Source organism: Lissotriton vulgaris, chromosome 11, assembly GCF_964263255.1.
Source record: "Lissotriton vulgaris chromosome 11, aLisVul1.2, whole genome shotgun sequence".
NCBI lineage: Eukaryota > Metazoa > Chordata > Amphibia > Caudata > Salamandridae > Lissotriton > Lissotriton vulgaris.
Window position 1 is genome coordinate 193192293 of NC_141699.1, and position 20511 is coordinate 193212803.

At 45.1% G+C, this 20511-nt stretch overlaps 1 protein-coding gene across 1 annotated transcript in view; it reads right to left on the reverse strand.

The window, feature by feature from the left end:
- Positions 1–20511, reverse strand: part of SART3 (spliceosome associated factor 3, U4/U6 recycling protein) — a 651822-nt gene that overhangs the window by 96183 nt on the left and 535128 nt on the right. The window contains exon 17 of the mRNA XM_086943090.1: positions 1099–1251. Coding sequence (XP_086799216.1) covers positions 1099–1251 — 153 coding nt within the window. The remainder of the gene's footprint in view (positions 1–1098; positions 1252–20511) is intronic.

The following is a 20511-nucleotide window of genomic DNA, read 5'->3' on the forward strand; positions in this document are numbered from 1 at the left end:
CGAATCAGAAGTACATATGTTCAAGATAGGTTCTCCGATAACATTCTCCAAAGCTACCAATGCCTGACTGGTGTCTGGTTATTGCTAGTCGATGCAAGAGCTCAAGATGTAAAGTCTGTCCTTGAAGGCAGAAAAAAAAAACCTAAGGTGGAGCTTTTACCCTGGTATACTGTGGACAAGGGAGGGCACAAGGGACCTTATGATCAAACATCTCTTCGCACAAAATCAACTTGCAAATGTCCAGTAGTGTGCAGAGCATGAATTCTATAGAAAATTCGCTTTTTCATGCTCTTTGTATGTGGAGGGCCCCTATCACCACTCAACCACTCTTCTTGCTTAACCATGCAAGGCATGCACATGAATGAGAGCACATGACAGCCATTTGGAATTCATCCATTTAAGCACATTTGTTGAGAGCACATGTAGCCTTTTCTTTGAACCATTTCAACATGGCAGTCATTTAGAACTGTAAGATAAAAAGCATAGGCAACACCAATACAGAAGCACTCACCTCTTATAGGAGAAACCTATTGACTTAGCCAATGCTGGTTAACTAAATATGTTCAAGAACCACTAGACACTACCTGAATGCGTAATAAGCCCTGCTCTGCTATTATGGAGGATAGGTTATAAACTTAGCAGGTCATGTAGGAGACCGAGAGATACCACCATACAGGGGATTCAAATATTTAGGGGTTCATACTACAGCAGACTAAGCAAAGCTTACATTATATACATTTCCATAACAAAGAACATTCACAATTTCTTACTGAGCAATTTTAAAATGATTTTGTCAAAAGAGGTACAATATTAACTGTTTGCAAGATGCAACTGAGCATGCCCGGAAAGTAATTTTGTATAGCAAGATCTGCATGAATACGACTTTACACATATTGCAAGTATCCTCACAAAATATTCTTATAATACTGCATTGTGTTTTCTAGAACCCCTGTGCAGAAATTACAAGACCAACTTTTGACTTAAGTAAATGCATAGGTATATTAACAGCACCAGAAGGAAAGGGGCACGTCTTTAGTTTTATACATTGTCACAACTGTAACATGAAGCATTCATTCACAAGAATTATATTATGCATACCTTAGGTTTTCCGGCGCGGTTAGTTACCAGCCGTATGTCCTTCACACATCCATGGGGTTTAAAAAGTTCTTCCACTTCTTCCTTTGTACAGGAGTATGGTAAACCAGAGACAAACAATTTATGTTTTTCAAGAGCAGTGCTATACTTAAAAACCTAAGAGGAAATAGAAAATAAGTGTGATTCAATAGTCCAGTCAAATCTCAACGTACTGGTGCAAATGGTGGGGAGGACACTTTTCAAGAACAAAACTCATGAAAGGAAATATTATGTACATTGTTTCTGTTGAATACTGTATTCTCTCCACAGATTTTAAAGTGTGAGTGCGAGTGTGTGGCTATTTAGATTCTAAGACTTGCAGCTCTACAGGCGTCACAAAATCCCCCCAAAAATTGCAAAGCTGAGCTGGTGATTAGGAAGGTAAAGCGAGAATGCAGGAACCATCGTCACCAATCCTACCAAACAGTACATACACTTTACTTTCAAAAGACACAATTAGTCAGTAGACTCTTCAACTCCGGATACTTTCCCGGGTATACTGATCAATTTAGACAAAGGATCCCAAAATAGTGGAGATGAGGAAACGCTGCCCAAAATTAAGCTTGATCACAGATCTTAAAATAAAGCTTCTCCACCGACATCGGAGTCTAGGATATAATGTTTTAAAAGTGTGCAATGAGAAGAACCGGTGTCGGCATAGCAATTTTCCTGTAAACTCCACTCTTAAGAACGCATAAGGCAGAGAAAGTTATCTTTAGTAACGCTCTTTCTGATGGATAATCCACCTAACCACAGATTCCTCAATTTGGAATACTTTCAAAGTTCCAGACTGGACCCAGAGGCGATCTGTAGCAGCTTTCCAGCCGTCCGCTAGATTACGTTATGTGGCTCTGCACTGCCACCTTACAGCGCCTCAAGTGATGAGGCGGAGCTGCATATAAGCGGGAGCTGACGTCAGGTTCTTGTTTTTCTCTTTCTGTACCATCAGACCTGGAGCCTGAAGAAATGCTGGTTCCAGTGAGCTGAATTCTAACTTGGGACCTTTGTAGATGTTAAAAACTGCAGAGAACGGGGAGGTGGGAGGATGCAATCTGTGGTTAATTAGAGCATTCTCCAGAAAGAGCATTACCAAAGGTCAGTAACTTGTTCTCCGCACCTGGGGTGTCCCTTGTTCTGAATCAGAGCCAAAAAATATTGTAGCCTCTGCTGGCATGAACAACCTGTTAGAGGCACTAGGTCAGAGTCAGAAAGCACGACAACCAGTTGTGCTTTTGTAATCTTGTCTTGGCATTATGGCAGAAGCCAGGTGATAAAACAGAATGAGGATTACGGTTATCCAGTAGAGAAGAGCCAAGTCTTTAAGGCCTTTCTAAATACCACAAGATTGGGAAGAGACTTGATATATAAGGGAGATCATTCCATGCCTTGGCTGCTCCAAGAACAAAACCTCTACCTCCCCAGCAGGCATATCTGAACCTGGGGATAGTGAGTAGTTTGTCAGATGGAGAATATAGAAACCAACCTGGTACCTACCTCGAAAATTGTGCACAGGGACTTGAACGCAACTCTCGGTCTCACAGAAAGTCAGTGAAGTTTAGAAATGAATTTTGAAACCAAGTGGTATTTGGGAATTTTATACAAAAGCAAGGCAGCAGCATTTTGTAAAGTTTGCAATAAGTTCAAGACCTGCTGATGGGCATTGAAATAGAAACCATTACTGCAAAATCGATAGCGTGAGAATCTTAACAATTTTCTTTACGCATATCTACTAAATTTTCACTGTTAACTCGATTCCAAACAATAAATATCGTAATCTGGCTGTCAGAGTTATTTTAATCTCACGATCACCACTTATCACTCGACACTACTGCTTTTTAACCTTGGGTTACTACCTCCAGGTGGAGGCTGCATACCAACTAACCCTGTGATTATGTAGACACGAGAGTAATATAGCGGAGAACCAAGATATACCGCTACCAGAAAACATCTCCTCACGTGCATGAGGGTATTTTACCAAAGGACATACCACCTACCTGTAAAATCCAGGTTAGCAGGACAAGTGATCCTTCCCCCCAACTGATTTATGAGATTACATTTCAAGGAAAATGGATGGATCACATATTTTTTCCTTCTCCCTCCTCAATGATTGTTGTGTTTATTATTGACCAGAACCCCAAGGTTCTTTAGACAGTTAACTGGAGTAGGAAGAGAGCCCAGCTTGAAAGGCCACCATTTGGAAGTCCAAAGGGATGGCTGGGAGCTGAACAGCAATAACTTGGGTCTTAGATTAACTCAATTTGAGGCAATTACTTGCCATCCATTGTCAACTGCTCTAATGCAGTTGCAAAAATGCAGCGCCACTCCCGTATCCACTGTTGATAGGGAAACAACAATTTGTGTGTCGTCTGCATATGTGGTCAATGCAAAGCCGAATGATCGAATGAGTGCAGCAAGAGGAGTGACAAATATTGACTAGGAAAGGACTAATAGAGGATCCTTGGTGAACACCACACGGGAGTGAAAAAGATGGAGAAGATAACCCACCGATTCTAAATGACTGAACTGGTCCTGAAAGGAAAAAGTTCAATAGGTTTCACGCTGAGCATGTCACACCGATCCCACTCAGGCTCTTCATCAGCAGTCCATGATTCACTATATCAAAGACTGCTGATAGGTCGAGCAGGATCAATGCAGCTCAGCCTCCCTGGTCAAGGGTGGCCCTGATCTCCTCAGTAGCTTTAATGAGCGAGGTCTCAGTGTTGCGCTCAGCACGAAAATCAAATTGAGTAGTCTAAAAGATTGTTTGCATTGATGTAGGTACCCAGCTGAGTATTCATCACCTTTTCCAGAATATTGGCTGGCAGTAGAGGACAAGAAATAGGTCAGTAGATATTTGGATCATCTGGGTCTAAAGAGGGCTTTTTAGGTCTCGCCTACGCAGATGGCTACAGGGCGAGCATTTCCCCACTTGTGCTGCTGCCCGGTGTTCGAGAGACAACGCCACTGGTGTGAGAGAGCCCGGCACCCCAGCGCGACCAGCTGCCTTCACGTTCTACTTTCCTGGTTAGACAGTTTCGATCGGTCCCCGAGTTGCGGCGAGGAGAAGGAGCGCTGCATGCAAGTTTTGCGGGGTGGAGCAGCGACGTCAGGGGTAGAAGAGAGGGGCAGCTGAATGGCAGTGCCTGGAACACATGGCTGTAGAAGTCGCAGGTTCAATACTACAATGTTACTTGTTGGGAATTATGAGCTGCCACTGGGAGTTAATTAATTTTGCAGTTGTAAGCGTGAAGACAAAAACAAAAGAAAAAAAGTCAGAATATGAAGGAAAAAAAACAAAAACAGGCCCGTATGGGCCATGAAACCGTGCATATGTTAGTATCAGTTTAATGCTAAGTGGTGCCACAAGGTCTGTTGTGTTTTTCAGGTAGGCACTATATTCTTCTGGTCATGGTAGGAGTGCTAAATGCAATTGATGGTTTACGAAAATACCAACAAAGTTAAATGGTCAAACATAAATGAGAGCAGAAGATATTACTGCTTCCGATTTAATCTTTGCTACTAAAACAGCCTCACAGTCCTCACAGTCGAGCACTCTATTTTAATTGCTAATAGGAGCATTTGGAGAGAGGCAACCAAACATCTTTTGGCAGACAATGTTATATCAGGTTGTTGTAACTATGTGTTAGAAGACAGGCCCTCTTGGATAACTAGGGGGAACACCAGGGCAATAAGTGCTGATTAAAGGCAGGTTCCTCTCGCTGCTCAGGAAGATTTCTAGGAGCGCACTGTTTCAACCAGGTGATGCGTCACTGGCATTTTGTATCCGTTATCAGCGCATCCAACACTAGTTATACTGATAACTGCAGGGGCCATGCAATTCAGAATTTGTCACTGATACTTATAAGCACAGGAGTTTATTCAGATACATTTCTCCAACCATAGCAGTAAACTGGATTCGCCAGTTAGTAACATAATCTAATTACACCCCCTCCGTACAAACAGACTCAGACATGTATATTAACTCCCCTGCTACTGGGTCATTCCTTAACTTCAGCACTGGGTTCTAGTTCTAGACGCGATACATGAGGGAACTACGAGCGAGAGGCCCAGGTTAACTGGGCAGTGCAAGGAACAGGAAAGCACACTTAATGAAAAACCCTTGGCCTGCCTGTAGTGTTGTAGACTTTGCTGCTTATATCTGACTTCCTGTATATAGCACAAGTCACCCGAAATAGGTTAAAAAGTTTTGCGTGTGTGTAACCCTAGAGTTGCAGCCTCAAATCTAGCTTTAAAGGCAGCCTAAAGGCCGTGCATCCCACTGTCCTAGAGCCTGCAGCGCATGCACGGAAAAAGTGGTCCTGGCACGATGGGATAGAGTGGGTCAGCAAAGTAGTTTGGTCTTTCGAAAACGTGCAGCTAGTTGGCCAGACTGGGAAGGCATAAGCAGGGCGCTCTTCAGTAGTGTGCGGGTGGACCTAGCGTAGATGGACTAGCCCATAAAGGCCTGGCTTGGGGCTGGCCCGTAAATGCTCTAAGTATTCATTCGATACTTTATTCGATATTGTCATATCATAAAAGTACATACATTCTAAAAGTACATACATGCTCTAAGTATTGGTTTTGCCGCCAGATGCAAATGCCATGGCGGCACTGTCCCAAGATATAGGTGTCGGTCCTTCGTCCCCTCCCCTCCCCACCCTCATCCCCCACACTGCAGAGAGGGCTCCCAGGCTCAGACGGACAGTTGCTGGTTTGGTCATGCGCGTGTAATAGAGTAGTGGCCACATGTGGTTTTGGCCACTTGGCAGCAATTTGTTGTTGAATGGTTAATATTGAGGGATGCATTGCACAGTTGAAGTGGGGAAGTGACCACCCTGTACCTCAAGAGTTAAAAGAAACAAAAAAAATGGTTGGGGGCTGGATTAAGCCGGACCATGTCGACGGGCAGCTAGTTTTGGCTATGCATCAAAAGGCACGAGGTAGGATGGTAAATGCACATTTCTAAATGGGTGGCGCGCCCCTTTAGTGGATGAGCCATGAACAAAAGACGCATTTATATATGCTGTCAGTTTTGGACCCCACCCTTCAGGGAACATCAGGGAACTCATCTGTGCACTGTTCAATGTTCTCCGGCGTGCAAGGCCATAACGCCTTACCAGCAGAAATGCGGTTTTGTTGCCGGTCCCGGAACCCGCCCTATTCGACACAATACGAGGTATATATCATTGCTGCAGGCTTGGTTGGAATGACGGGCAGCAATTTTTCGATGATTAAACCACCCCCTTTCCCTGAGCTGGGTTCCGGGGTTGGAAGGTTTTAGTGTTACACTCAAGGCCTGGTTAGTTTATTGTGCCATTCCTGGTCAGTAGAGAAGGGTTACTGAGTGGGGTTGCATTTGTTTCCGGGGAGGACAGCCGGGGGCCGTGATGGGTCGTAGACTGAAGGATGTTTTGTTGCAGGGGACAATAGTGATGTTGAGTTAAAAAAAAAAAAAAAAAACGAGGTCACAGGCGGTGCCTAAGAACACGGCCAGGAGGAACAGTAATCTAAAATGGCTTCGTATGCAGTGTAAGCTAGGCCAGCAGAAAATGTGCAGATAAGTCATGTTCATGCCAAGGGTGGTGAAGTAGGTGTCGGACGCCTTGAGCCTTTTATTGCTTATAGTGGGAGTTCTGATTGCCATTGACAGAGGGTCACACACTTCATAGTCAACTCAACAACCAACATTAGCAATATTTTCACCACCAACACCACCACAATCACCAACACAAACTACCACTACCAGCATACTTGTGCCTTATGCTGATCTACTCACACTCCTTTTTATAACTATGCTCTTTTCCTCCTTACTCTCCATCCTTATGCCTCATACTACTCTCCTCCACACTCATGATCCTTCTGCATCACACACTGCTCTTCTCCTACCATCTCCCTCACACTGCTCTTCTACACCTATCTACTTCCTTATGCCTACTGATGCCTACTGCTGATATTCTCACTTCCTTCTACCTCACACTACTCTCCTCCTCTCCCTCTTTTCATGTCCCTCATGCTACTCTTCTCTCCTTCCTTACGCCTTATACTCCACACTCTCCTTCCTGCTAGCTCACACTAATCTCCTCCTCACGTTCTTCCTTCTCCCTCATACTGCTCTCCTCACTCCCCTTTCTTCCGCCTCATACTACTCTCCTTCTCACTTTACTTCATTGTCCCTCATGCTGTTCTTCCCTTCCTCACTCTCCTTCCCAAATCTTAAACAACGCTCTTCTCCTCCTAACGCTATTCCTTAAACTGCTACACAGCTAACAATTACAATACAAACATACATCCACGACATATCACATACATAAACTCAAGAACACATAGCTAAAATACAATACCATTAGCAAATCAAATCTCTCTAACTTAAACAAATGCGAGACCTATTGCATTTCCAATGCTTGTTAATGAGAGGCAGCACAACTGCCTTCTTCCAGGCGGATGGAAAAGAGCATGAGACACGCAAGTAGAAAATCTCAGACAGCGTAGTGGCAATGGTTTCAGCAACTAAGTCAGCCACTAAGAGGTGACAAGGATCGTCTGCTGACCCTGATCTAGCGGCCTTAATCAGCTTGGTGACTTCACTGGGTGAAGGTGGATAGAAGGAGCTGAATTCAAGGCCTAATTAGGTGACCGTTGAAAAAGATGTGTCCACCAGAGAAAAGAGAAGAGAAGGTATAAAAAACATCCTCAACCTTAAGACGAAAGACAGAGGCTGCTAAATTGCAAAAGGATTGATTGCATTCTTTTGGCAGGGGGGCAGCGATAGAAGTGAGTTTTTCAAAATTAGAGAATAGTTCCTCAGAGGAATTTGCTGCAAGCACAATATTTTCAATCTTTGTTATCAGTACTGTGCCATCTTCTGGCACAAACATTGAAGGGACCAGCATAGGTCTTGAAGCCGTAATGCTAGCCTTTACTAGTGTCCGAAATGGGTCCCAAGGGGTCAGACAGAACTGAGGATGGATCCGAGATGGCAATGGACTGTGGTCCCTTATGGTTCAATGGGGACTGAAAGTGTGCCAGAGAGAATCAGAAGTGCACTACAGGTCACCAGCACAGCTTCCTTAAAAGCTGCAATCACCTGTGGGTGGTACTGCAGATGACCTGGGAAATTAAGGGTGCATCAGGATAAGATGAGGAATCAGCTTTGCGACCATAAACCTCAAAGTTGAGGGACTCGCATCATTACGCCATCAAACCTTCTTTCTGTTCAGAGTGGCATGATGGGGGACAAGTCCCATTTCGCATTTTTAGGTTTACGTCTGGACTTCGATTTTTACTTACCGGATGACACAGAGCATGAAGTTTACCACTTCAAAAATAGACTCAGGAGTGGGACAGAGTCCGAGACTTGGAGCAGGACTTAGGAAAAGGCCATGATTATTACTTTTGGACAGCGACATACAGCTTCATCTCCCGGTCCCGAGTCATCTTTAGGTGCATTTTTGCATGGCTCTGATCATGGCCCGAGACCAGACATCAGAGACACACCATCTGCAGGTCCATCACCAACGTTTGCTTAACTCAGTCAAGGCATGGCTTGAAAACTGTAGTTTTTGGTGGATACATTTTCAGGCATCCTGGAATTCACACTCGAAGGCACAGAAAGAAAAGAACTGATGTATGCATGTAGGGATTGCTGCTTATATTAGGCTCTGTTCCTTTACTTCCAGGATGCTACGGAGCCAACATAGAGCTGCTTGGAGCCGCCTAGCCTCACACAGGAGCACTGCTGAAGAAATGTTTCCAGATTCAGTCTGGAGCCTGGGAAGGATTCCAAGATAAGGAATCTGCAGTTACAAGTATTCATCAGAATGTGCATTTATCCATACATTTAAATAATACTGGCTGCCATCAATCACTTCCTGGTCTATATCACTAACCAGCTTAAAACTGGAAATACTTTAAGTGACAGAAAGCGGTTCATCCTGTACTTATCAGAAGAAAAATTAAAGTACTATGTCAAAGCAAAAGCTACAATTGTATGCATTGAGTCAAATGAAATTCTATTATGGTAAATTCAGTGGCAAAGGTCAAGTCAAGTTAAAATTTGTATAGCGCACTACTCACCCAGAGGGTCTCAAGGCGCTTGAGGGAGGGGGGGGGGGGGGGGTGTAAGTTATTTATCAAATATCCAGGTTTTGAGTTGTTTTCTGAAGGATAGGTGGTTCTGTGTAAGGCGGAGGTGGGTGGGGAGAGAATTCCACGTTTTGGCCGCTAAGTAGGAGTAAGATCTTCCTCCCATGGTGGATCTTTGGATGCGTGGAATTGCGGCGAGGGCTTGATTGGACGATCGTAGTTAGCGGGTGGGGGTGTAGAAGGTCAGGCGCGTGTTGAGGTATTTGGGTCCTAGGTTGTAGAGGGCTTTGTGTGCGTGGGTGAGGAGACGGAAGGTTATTCTCTTGTTGACGGGGAGCCAGTGGAGGTTTCTCAGGTGACCGGATATGTGATTGTGGCGGGGTATGTCTAGGATGAGTCGGGCGGAGGCGTTCTGAATGCGTTGGAGTTTTTTCTGTAATTTGGCTGTGGTTCCGGCGTAGAGGGTGTTTCCGTAGTCCAGTCGGCTTGTGACAAGTGCATGGGTGACTGTCTTTCTTGTTTCCGTAGGGATCCAGCTGAAGATCTTTTTGAGCATACGTAGGATGTTAAAGCATGATGATGAGACGGTGTTGACTTGTCTGGTCATTGAGAGGGTGGAGTCTAGAATGAATCCTAGGTTGCGAGCATGGTCCGTTGCTTTGGGTGCGGTGCCCAAGGCCGGTGGCCACCATGAGTCGTCCCAGGAAGAGGGGGATGATCCTAGGATGAGGACTTCCGTCTTGTCTGAATTTAAGTTTTAAACGGCTGTTCTTCATCCCTTCGTGTAGGTTGGTTTTGGCGGTGTTTGGGACTTTGGTGAGGGAGAGGATCAGCTGTGTGTCGTCAGCATAGGAGATGATGTTGAGGTTGTGTTGGAGTGCGATGGCTGCGAGGGGGCTCATGTAGACGTTGAAGAGGGTGGGGCTGAGCGATGATCCTTGTGGTACGCCGCAGATGACTTCAGTGGCCTCCGATCTGAAGGGGGGGGGGGAGGCGGACTCTCTGGGTTCTTCCGGTGAGGAACGAGATGATCCAGTCCAATGCTTTTCCTTGTATCCCGATGTTGCTGAGGCTTTGAATGAGGGTGCTGTGACAGACCGTGTCGAACGCTGCGGAGAGGTCTAGTAGGATGAGGGCAGCTGTTTCTCCGTTGTCAAGTAGTGTTCGAATGTCGTCTGTGGCTGCGATGAGGGCGGTCTCAGTGCTGTGTTTGACTCGGAAGCCGGACTGTGATGGGTCGAGGGAGCCGTTGGACTCGAGGAAGGTGGAGAGCTGATTGTTGACGGTCTTCTCTATGACCTTGGCAGGGAAAGGGAGGAGCGAGATGGGGCGGTAGTTCTTAAGTTCAGTCGGGTCTGCTGTGGGTTTCTTCAGTAGAGCACTGAGTTAGGCGTGTTTCCAACTTTCTGGGAAGATGGCGGTGTTGAGGGAGCAGTTGATGATATCCCGGAGATGGGGTGCGATGATGGAGTCGGCCTTGTTGAAGATGTGGTGGGGGCATGGGTCGGTTGGTGATCCGGAGTCAATGGAGTTCATCAAGCGGATGGTGTCTTCGGTGCTGATTGGGTCCCAGGCGTCAAGGGTGGTGGTGGTGGGCTTCAGTGGTGGTGAGGGGGGTGGACTGGTCACCAAAGCTGTTATGTATGTCAGAGATTTTGCTGTGAAAGAATGAGGCTAGAGAGTCGCAGAGGTCTTGAGAGGGAGTGATGTCATTGGTGCCGGCGCTGGGATTGGTAAACTCTTTGACGATGTTGAAGAGTTCCTTGCTGTTGTGGGCGTTGTTGTCGAGTCGATCCTTGAATGCGGATTTCTTGGTGGATCGGATTAGCTGATGGTGTTTGCGGGTGGCGTTCTTGAGGGCGGTAATGTTGTCTGTGGTTGGGTTTTTTCGCCAGGCTTTCTCGAGGGTGCAGCAGATCTTTTTGGATTTCTTAAGTTAGTCATTGAACCAGGGGGCTTTTTTGATACCTGGCTTGTTTTGATTGTTTTTCAAGGGTGCTAATTCGTTAGCGGTATGTGTGATCCATTGTGTGAGGTTGATGGCTGCTATATTTGGGTCCAGTGACTTGGCGGGAGGGTTTTGCTAAAGCGAAGTGTTGAGCTGGTCGGTGGTAATTTTGTTTCAGTTTCTGCGGGGTATTTGCTGTGGGTGGTGGTGGGTCTTGGTCTTTCTGTAATTGAAGTGGACGCAGCAGTGGTCCGTCCAATGGAGTTCTGTGGCGTGATTGAAGATGATGTGCTTGCTGGAGAACATTGGGTCAAGCGTGTGACCGGCGTAGTGGGTGGGGGTGTTAACCAGTTGTTCGAGTCCGAGATTGGCGAGGTTGTCCAGAAGGGTGGTGGTGTTGCTGTCGTTGTTCTTTTCCAGGTGGAAGTTGAGGTCCCCTAGTAGAATGTAGTCCTCGGAGGGGAGGGCGTGTGGGCGGATGAAGTCGGTGATGTCTTCGCTGAATTGTGTGCGGGGTCCTGGTGGTCTGTAGATGAGGGTGCCTCTGAGTGTGGTCTTAGGGTCGGTGTGAATCTGGAAGTGAAGGTGTTCGGCGGCTGCGAGGTTGTCGTCGGAGCTGGTTGTGATGCGGATGGTGTTCTTATGGACGATGGCTATGCCTCCTCCTGTTTGGTTGACGCGGTCTTTTCGAATGATCTTGTAACCGTCCGAGATGGCTATGGCGATGTCGGGTGCTGATGAGGCGTTCATCCAAGTTTCTGTAAGAAAGGCGACGTCCGGCGTATTGGTGTCTAGTAGGTTCCATATTTCAGTGGCATGTTTGTGGACAGATCGGGTGTTGAGCAGGATGCACTTCATTAGTGTCGGAGCTCTGTTTGGCGTTTGTGGATTTAGTGTGGGTCCTGATACAGTCGAACTTGCAGGAGTGGCAGATGAAGGGTCCATGGGTGTGTCCTGGGGCGGCTTGGTAGCAGTCTGGGAGACGGCCGGAGATGAGTGCAGAGAGGGTTGCGGCGGCGTACGTTATGCGGGTGGAGTGGACTTTGCGGGGACCAGGGGGCCTGGCGCTGGGCACGGTTCAGGCGCGGACGGGCGTAGACGGGCTTACCTTTGGCGCGCCCGCTGCACGTAACCGTATGTTGCTCTGACATAAGTGGATAGTGAAGGGGGCGGAGCGAGGGAGGAGCAGCTGGGAGGCGGGAGCGGAGTGAAGAAATGGGCTAGGAGGCACAACAACAAGATGGCAGCAAAAACAAAAGCCAAACAGGACGAGATTGGGGCACAATCTGCAATATCGCTATGCTATGGGCAGTGGCACCGGCACAATCAGGCACAGATAATTTAAATAAGCAATGCGAGCAATGCAATTAATTAAAAGCAGCAGTGAATAATACAGCGCTAACGATAAAGTCAATGAGAGTAAAGCTCAATAATTAAAAGCGGCAGTGAGCAGGATGGCGCCACGATCTTGTCAGTGAGCAATGCACAAATGATTCTAAGCGGTAGTGAGCAGTATAGCGCTACGATACCCAGATGAATCAGAGGAGCGACCTTACTGACCTAATTATCATCAGAACAGACTTTTTTGCCATTACATGTTTTTATTGTGCTCTATACACTTATTTTACAAAGATCCCATTGTACTTTTTTCCCAATATTGTTTTGGGTAGTATGCATGGGATGATCAATATACAGACATATTACAAGCATCAATGCCTTACTTTGTTGCCCATCAGTAAACAGTAGCTTGGCGCCGTACCAAGCTCACAGAGCGCAAGCTTTAGGAGGCGCCACAAAGGAGTTACATTTACAAGGTAACCTAGGCCATATTGCTGGTCCAGTTGTCTAGGGACCCTTAATATCCCACAATCTCAATAGTCTATTTGCAATTGTACCCTGTAATCACATTACTACTTTTCTGAATCACATCAGAACAGACTTTAAGGTAAGATACTTCACATCACACTTGCACAGAGGCTCAAATGGAGGTGGCATCAATTGGGCCCAAACCAAGGTGAGGTCCCACAGAGTGGTAAAATACAATGAAGTAGGGAAGCTATTTACCAGCTAGTTCAACAATTCAGAAAACATTGAAAACTCAAAGAAAGAATTAGACAAGAAGGTAGTAGTGTTCCCAACCTGGGAAAGGACTGCACATCAAAAGAGAGAACAAATATTTAAAAATCCAGTAAATGGTGTGATAAGTAAACAGTAGCTGTGAGTACTGCGGGGTGCTAAGAAGGCTGTGAGCACCCACTACCCAAAAGTGCAGTGAGCAGATTGAAAAAAGAACCTGCTGGAAAAATTCACAAGAAAATCAGCTTATGCAGCACACCGATAAACAATGTAGTAGGTCCTAAACACAACCCAATCTTCAAGGACTTATGTCCCTGATGATTAAATAAACAATTTCCAAGGGTCCTTATACAATGCAGGGCATCCAGAGGTTCCACAGGATGAGATGAACAGTCCACAAACCTTCAGTATATGATGTTGCTTTTATTATTCTTCCAACACATATCCAATAAAAAGAACAGCCAACACGTGTTTTGTCTGTACCTGGTAAGTACAATGACTTTCTCAAGGCTAATGGTTTGTTCTTAATGTTTTCAAAAAATACAATAGATACGACTGAAGAACTGTAAATTCAGTGTAGAGTCTTCACAATGTAAAAGCTATAGTCAGGTCAGTGCTCACTGCCGAAAACGTGTAGGAGCCTGACCCCTCTTTCGACTTGGAAACTATCAGTCACTTGGCCATGCTGGCCCCAACGGACTTGGGCAAAATTTGCTTTGTGTAGTCTTATCAGAAAAGCCAACAAGTCCCTGGGCAAGCCTTGTTAGGCTAAAACATCCCACAACCTGGTTCTAGGAACCTAGTCAAAAGCAGACTTTAGGTCTATAAAAGCAGCATATAATCTCCCGCCATTAAGGATCGCAATACGCCAATAAATTAAAACAAATCTAAAAACCTGGTCTATTGTGCTCTGGTGTGAACGAAACCCCGCCTGTAACAGGGAGAGGATATTACAATCATCGATCCAATCTTGAATAAGACTCAGTACAAGCCTAGCTGTCACCTTTTGTAAACAGTCAATTAAACTGATGGCCCTGTAGTAACTCGGATCTGATCTATCCCCTTTTTTAAAAATAGGTAAAATCTCTGCACCTTTCCATGACTCAGGGATTGTGGAGCCCTTTGCAATCGCATTTACAAGAGTCTGTATATAAGTTACCCAAATTACCTTATTGTGCAGAAACAGATCTGCAGGGACACAATCAAGCCCAGGAGCTCTGCCGCTTCGTACACTATTAAGGGCGGCTTCTACTTCCTGTTTGGTAAAACACAATACAGGAATATCAGCTTGAGTAACCAAGGGCCCCTGTGCTCGGGCGCTACATGATTTATAGGTGGTTGGCAGGTTCTACCCTTGCCCCACTTCAACAAATGCCAGAATCCAACCATATTCCTATCTAAGCTGGCATTATACAACTCTTGCCGATAGTCTTCATCCCAATCTTTCTTGGCTTTGAGTTGAGTCAGCTTATACTCTACTCGAGCTTGGTGGATACTATCCCTATTCTTTGATCTGATTGCCAAAGCTAGTGCTTTGTAAGCCACCCTGCATGTATTCCCATACCTTGAATCTACGGATACCTTTGAGGGCTCTTTCTTATGTAATATTTTAGAAATAAAATAGCCTTTCAGCTTGTTAAAAAGAACATTATGTACCAGAGTAACTTTGGACTCATTACCTGGATTATCTTGACAACTTATGAGATCTGCCGTAGCTTTGGACGCCAGTGCATTTATGGCCTCCAATTGGTCATGCTTTAGTATAATTTCTGACCATTTTACTCTTCTGGTACATTACTTAAATGAATTTCTACTCCCGGTGGGGGCACAAGATCTAAGTTTTTACCCACACATACCATTTTCAACACCAGGGGGTTATGATCACTCTCCACCCTCACCACAATGATCTTGTCAATTATATTAGGCCAAGATTCCTTATTAACAAGAATGTAGTCGATACGACTACTTCTTGTCCCACAGCTATAACTTGGGGACCCATTCTTGTCCGAAATGGTCCTCCCATTGGTCGCTCTAAGTCCATGCTCCAGGCATATAACTAAGTGCGACCATTTCTTAAACGGAGCCAAGGGTAATAGGGGAAATTTCCATAACAGATCTTCCTCATATTCTAGATCAATATCATTTAAATATAATGGCTCAAAGGTGCAATTAAAGTCGCCAGCGACCACTATATCATGCACTCCTTTATACATATTAAGATAGGAATCTAAAAGGACGATGGTACCGGAGCCTTTCACTCCGGCTAACTCTCTTGCATATACATTGATAATTATAAGGTCCTTTGCACCATTTCCTCTTATCTTTATAACCGATATATCATTTCCTTCCGTATCCAGCTGCTGGACTGAATACCTATCACTCTGCCTTACCCAGATGATAAGGCCCCCCATTGGTCTCCCCCTTTGCGCAGCAATGGCAGGTTTATAGCAATTAATATAACCAGATCTATACACCGGGTCCACTAACCAAGTCTCTTGTAAAACCACAACATCATTGGTATCAATAGAAGACCACCAATCCATTGACTGCAGTTTATTTTTCAAACCAGCTATGTTCCATGAAATAAGACAGAAGTTACGTTCCTCATTCTGAATAACTCCTCCATTTTGCACCACACTAGGTCTTTCCTCATCACACATGTCACCCCTGACTATTTGTGAGCTTGTTACATCTTGATATAGTACTAGGGAACTTTCATCAGCTTCTGTAGTAGTTTCATTGGACGGTTGGCCATCTAAGGGAGTGTCTATATCCAATTGAAAACCCCTCTGTTGATCACTAAGTTTGATGAAACCCATCTTTACTGAATCCCTGTTAACTGGGTGCACACAGTCATAATCTTGGGATAGGTACCCCAGTCAATCATTTTCTTCTAAAAAAACTCACAGCCTCATATCTATTACGAATTGGGACAGCATAGTTGATTGGTCCCAACATTTGACCCTGATTCCTATGGGTACCCCCTCTATTAGATAAGCTTGTTCGGTAGAAAAACCCCAAGGGAAGAACGTTTATAACGTCTTCCCTAATAAAGGGTGATGTTGCCCTTTCCAACATACACCGAACTAGCTTAGGGGACCTAAAACTGATGACTATCCTGTCCCCGGCCATACCTTTTACAGATTTGCCCACCCAAGCCACCCTTCTGACCATCAGAAATTCATCAAATAGGTGATTCCCAAGCCCCGTTTTTGCATCCAAAAAAAGAAGGGCCTTATTTTTAAGTGAGGACCAATGTTCCTCCTCAAGTGGTCCCAAATGCGGTGCATTTCCCAACACTATGGTGTAAGGAGTTGCCTCTGGGGGAAGATCTAAAAAAAAACCTTGGGATTTTTTCGCCACTGCCCTCCACCCGAGGCCTCAACACAGGGGCATTAGATGATTGATTACATGGATGTAAAGCGTTGGATGTTATTGACACCGGAGCAGGAAGATTATTTGGGCACACCGAAGGACAGGTAAGGTTTGGAGGCTCTACACGGGCCGTGATTTGTACTTGAGAATTCACTGAGTTACCTAAAGCTTCACTGGTACCACTCCATATGGGGTTGGCAGATACTTTAAATAAATGATCTTCTATTTTGGATAATCTTTGATCTATAACATTTAGTCTACACAATAGAGGATCCAATAAAACTGTAAGTAAATCTTTTAAGTTGTTTCATAGAATCTTCATTAAGCTCTTTGGAATTTAAGTTTAGCTGTCCAGGCGGTGGTCGATTCATACCTGGTACATTGTCCCCGGTGGGAGCTAGCTCAGCAGAAGACATAGTAGACCCTCCCCTTACTGAACCCGTGCTCCTATTTTTAGCAACTTTAGCAACCTGAGCACTCGTTCTCGGGGCATTACATGCTTTCCTTTTCCTTGTTTGAAATGCTGTACCAGGCGCTATTACTGCTTTTTTTTTCTTGTTCGGGCGTTACTATCAAACGCTGCAGTAGTGCTAACAGTCCTCACATCATTGGCCCGGTGGGGAAGGGGGTCTATCTGGGGTCTACCACTAGACAATATTGTAGATTGAGAGCACATTCTAGGTCCAGAATTTGGACCTTTGATGACAGCTTGTCCAGGGGGTAGGCTCAAAGGGTCTAATGAATGCCTCCCTTTCAGTAATCTCAATTTCATGCAAGAGCTCACTTTCTGCACGGTTTAGGAAGTCATCCAAGGTCCCAACCACTCCTGCCCCCTTTTTCTGTATATTCTTATTCATGTCTATACCAAAATAGCTTAAGGATAATACACAATGCCAATGGAAAATATAACATGCAATCCTACTCAAAGTCTTACTTAGTGTAGCGTTAGGGGGGTGGCCCAGCCCAGCCTCTTCCGGTCGATGAGGGGCGCGGGACGGGCCCGCCCTTCGCCCTGGCAGTGCCCAGGCACGCCCGCACGTGTCCCGGGCTGCGTGGGGCTTGCCTCTAATTTAAGCACCTCCTGGCACTCTCTAGTGATGCGCTAAGGCAGCGCCACGGGCTTCTGGGTAGTGTAGTTTTGCTCCTCGTGGGTGGCGATATGGGCTCAGAGACCGGCAGCGGCCACAAACAAACAGCGGTCCCCTTCAGCAACCTCAGCAATCCGGAAGGGAAGAAAAGAACAACTACAGCGTCCCGCGCTGCGTGGGGCTTGCCTCTAATTTAAGCACCTCCTGGCACTCTCTAGTGATGCGCTAAGGCAGCGCCACAGGCTTCTGGGTAGTGTAGTTTTGCTCCTCGTGGGTGGCGATATGGGTTTAGAGATTGGCAGCGGCCAAAAACAGCGGTCCCCTTCAGCAACCCGTTTCAGCTCTTCAGGGTCGCCATTATGCCACAATTGCAAGATTTATAGCTTCTTGCTCATCTAATAAATGTCTAACTCGAGCCATATGTAAAAATATATAACTATGTTGTGCTTTCTGTGGGATAAAATATACTGCTACACATGCGCTGGTGCCAAAGGGAATTCCTTGGACCGCCGTCCGTATCAGCCAATCAAATCACTCTGAGCTCCAATATACTGATATGGGGAAGCCTCTTCATTACTAAATATGAATGACATCAAAATCCTCAAAAATTGCTCTCCATCCCACCACGGATGCCTCTATCATAACTTTAACCACTCTTGCTAATGAATCCTGGTGCCCCCCCCCTCCACTAATTCTCCTTGTCTTCTCCACCTAATCATATCTTAGGAAAATTCCATGTCATCATCAAGAGACTTGTACGCTGACCAAGACATGAAGTGCACAGGGACCACTGTGACAAGTTAACTCACAATTTTTCGTGCAGTACCAACAGAAGAAAGGACACCATGAGATAAAGCAACCTGTGAAAATTGGTTTGCCTGACCCAAACTATTGAAGAAACAAATAGAATGTTTTACTTTGTTAACCTGAGCAGAGCTGTCTTTATGTGCCACTCACTGTTTCAATATACTGAACTTCACTGAAAATCCCAACTTGCGCAACAGAAAACATCCTTTTTCTTGAGTTCTAGGTAAGAAAATACCTGCACTCACTGCGAAGACAAAGGAAGAGCTTGATCACTAATAACTTTGCAACTGCTCATGGTGCTAATGTGAGGCCAAAATGCAGGAATTTGAACTGAAATCACAGATTTTAGACCATGAAATGCAGATAGACCCTATTTACTGGCAAAATGAATAAGGAAATATGAATCTTGCATACTCCAGGGTGCCATCTCCTTTTCAGCTAACAACATTAAGATAGGTACCATGTACACCACCTGATTTTTTTCCTTTTTCACATACATGTTAAGAGCTCAACAGTCAAATGTGGTCTAAATGTCTTGTTTTCTCTTTTGAGGATTAGAAAGTACCTCAGATAAAACCCCACCTTGTACAGTCGGTTAATCTTTTATGGCCTGTTTTGGTAGCATCCAGAAATCTCCAGTAGCTTTTCTCGGTGTACTCTTTCATTGTATTAGGGTGGGCAGAGTAGTGTGAAGAAAGGACCTTGAATGAAAGGCTGTACTGTTTTTAGATCTGAAAAATGCACGGACTGAGGTCGGATTATTTTATTCCTACCCTAACCGATATCTGTGTAAAATGCTTTTTAAAGGGCGATCAAAGGGTACATTGGGTTACAAATGCAATATCAGCTTTTGTAGTTTAAATTCTTTCGTCAAAGGCTGATGAAGAGATTATAGAATCCTAACATTTTGAGTGCACGGTCAACTTATCCCTGAGCAATTCTAAAAATCCCACAAGAAGCACCTAAGAAAATCGAGAATGCAATTCCATATTTTCAAAATTAATGTATTAGTTCCAATGAACAAGTTACTTACCTTCTGTAACACTCTTTCCCGTAGAGACTATCTAGCCCAGATTCATCACCTTTTGAATATTCCCCAGGTGTCAGACAGGATCTGGAAGCTTTTCAGCAGTGCCATTGCATAATGGAAGGTGGTGCCATGAGGCTCACACTGACACTGTTCCACTCCAAAAGTTTTATTCTGGGCCTATATAGGCTCCATTCCTGTGTGAAGACATCAGTTACTTTCAAGACTGTCCGCCGCCTCCAGACGTGGAGTCCAAAAACAATCTGGTAGATAAGTGTGCAACTTCATAAACTTGGGATCTTAATATTGCGTGATGGAGTCCAATCAAAAATTGAGGAGGATGGGAGGGTCGGCGTGGAATCTGCGGCTAGATAGAGTTTCTACCAGAGAGAGCGTTACTGAAAGTAAGTAACTTCTTCTTCTGATAGTGACTTCCAGTTGCAGATTCCTCACCTTTTGAATAGATCCCAAAGTAGTACCTATAGGAGGTGGATGTATGAACGGATTCAAACCAGAAAGTCCTGCAGGACTGAGCTGGCAAAGTGTCCCTCTCAGCGGACTTGGCTGTCCAGACAATAGTTCTTTGTGAACGTATGGAGGAACGTCCACATAGCTGCCTGGCAGGTGTCTTGGACAGGAACTCCTGGTGCCAATGCAGTGGTAGAATATTTGGCCCGTGTGAAATAGTATTCTCCCATGCTCATTCTTTGAACTCACTGCAGGAGTTTAATTCTTTCATGTCCGCGATCCCAACCAGGACGGACTGACAGATTTAATCTCTTTTTCCCATGAACAGGACTTAAGTGGCTGCCACATTGATTTATTGAAATCAAAACCCCAAGTTTAATTTGGACCTGGTGTTGCTGAGTTATACTCAGGCCCACTGGAATTATGTGTCGGGAGAGGGCCAAATCATGCTGCAGGATTGAGTAAATGATGGAGCAAGAAAAGGCAAATTATGTGGAGTAATGCAG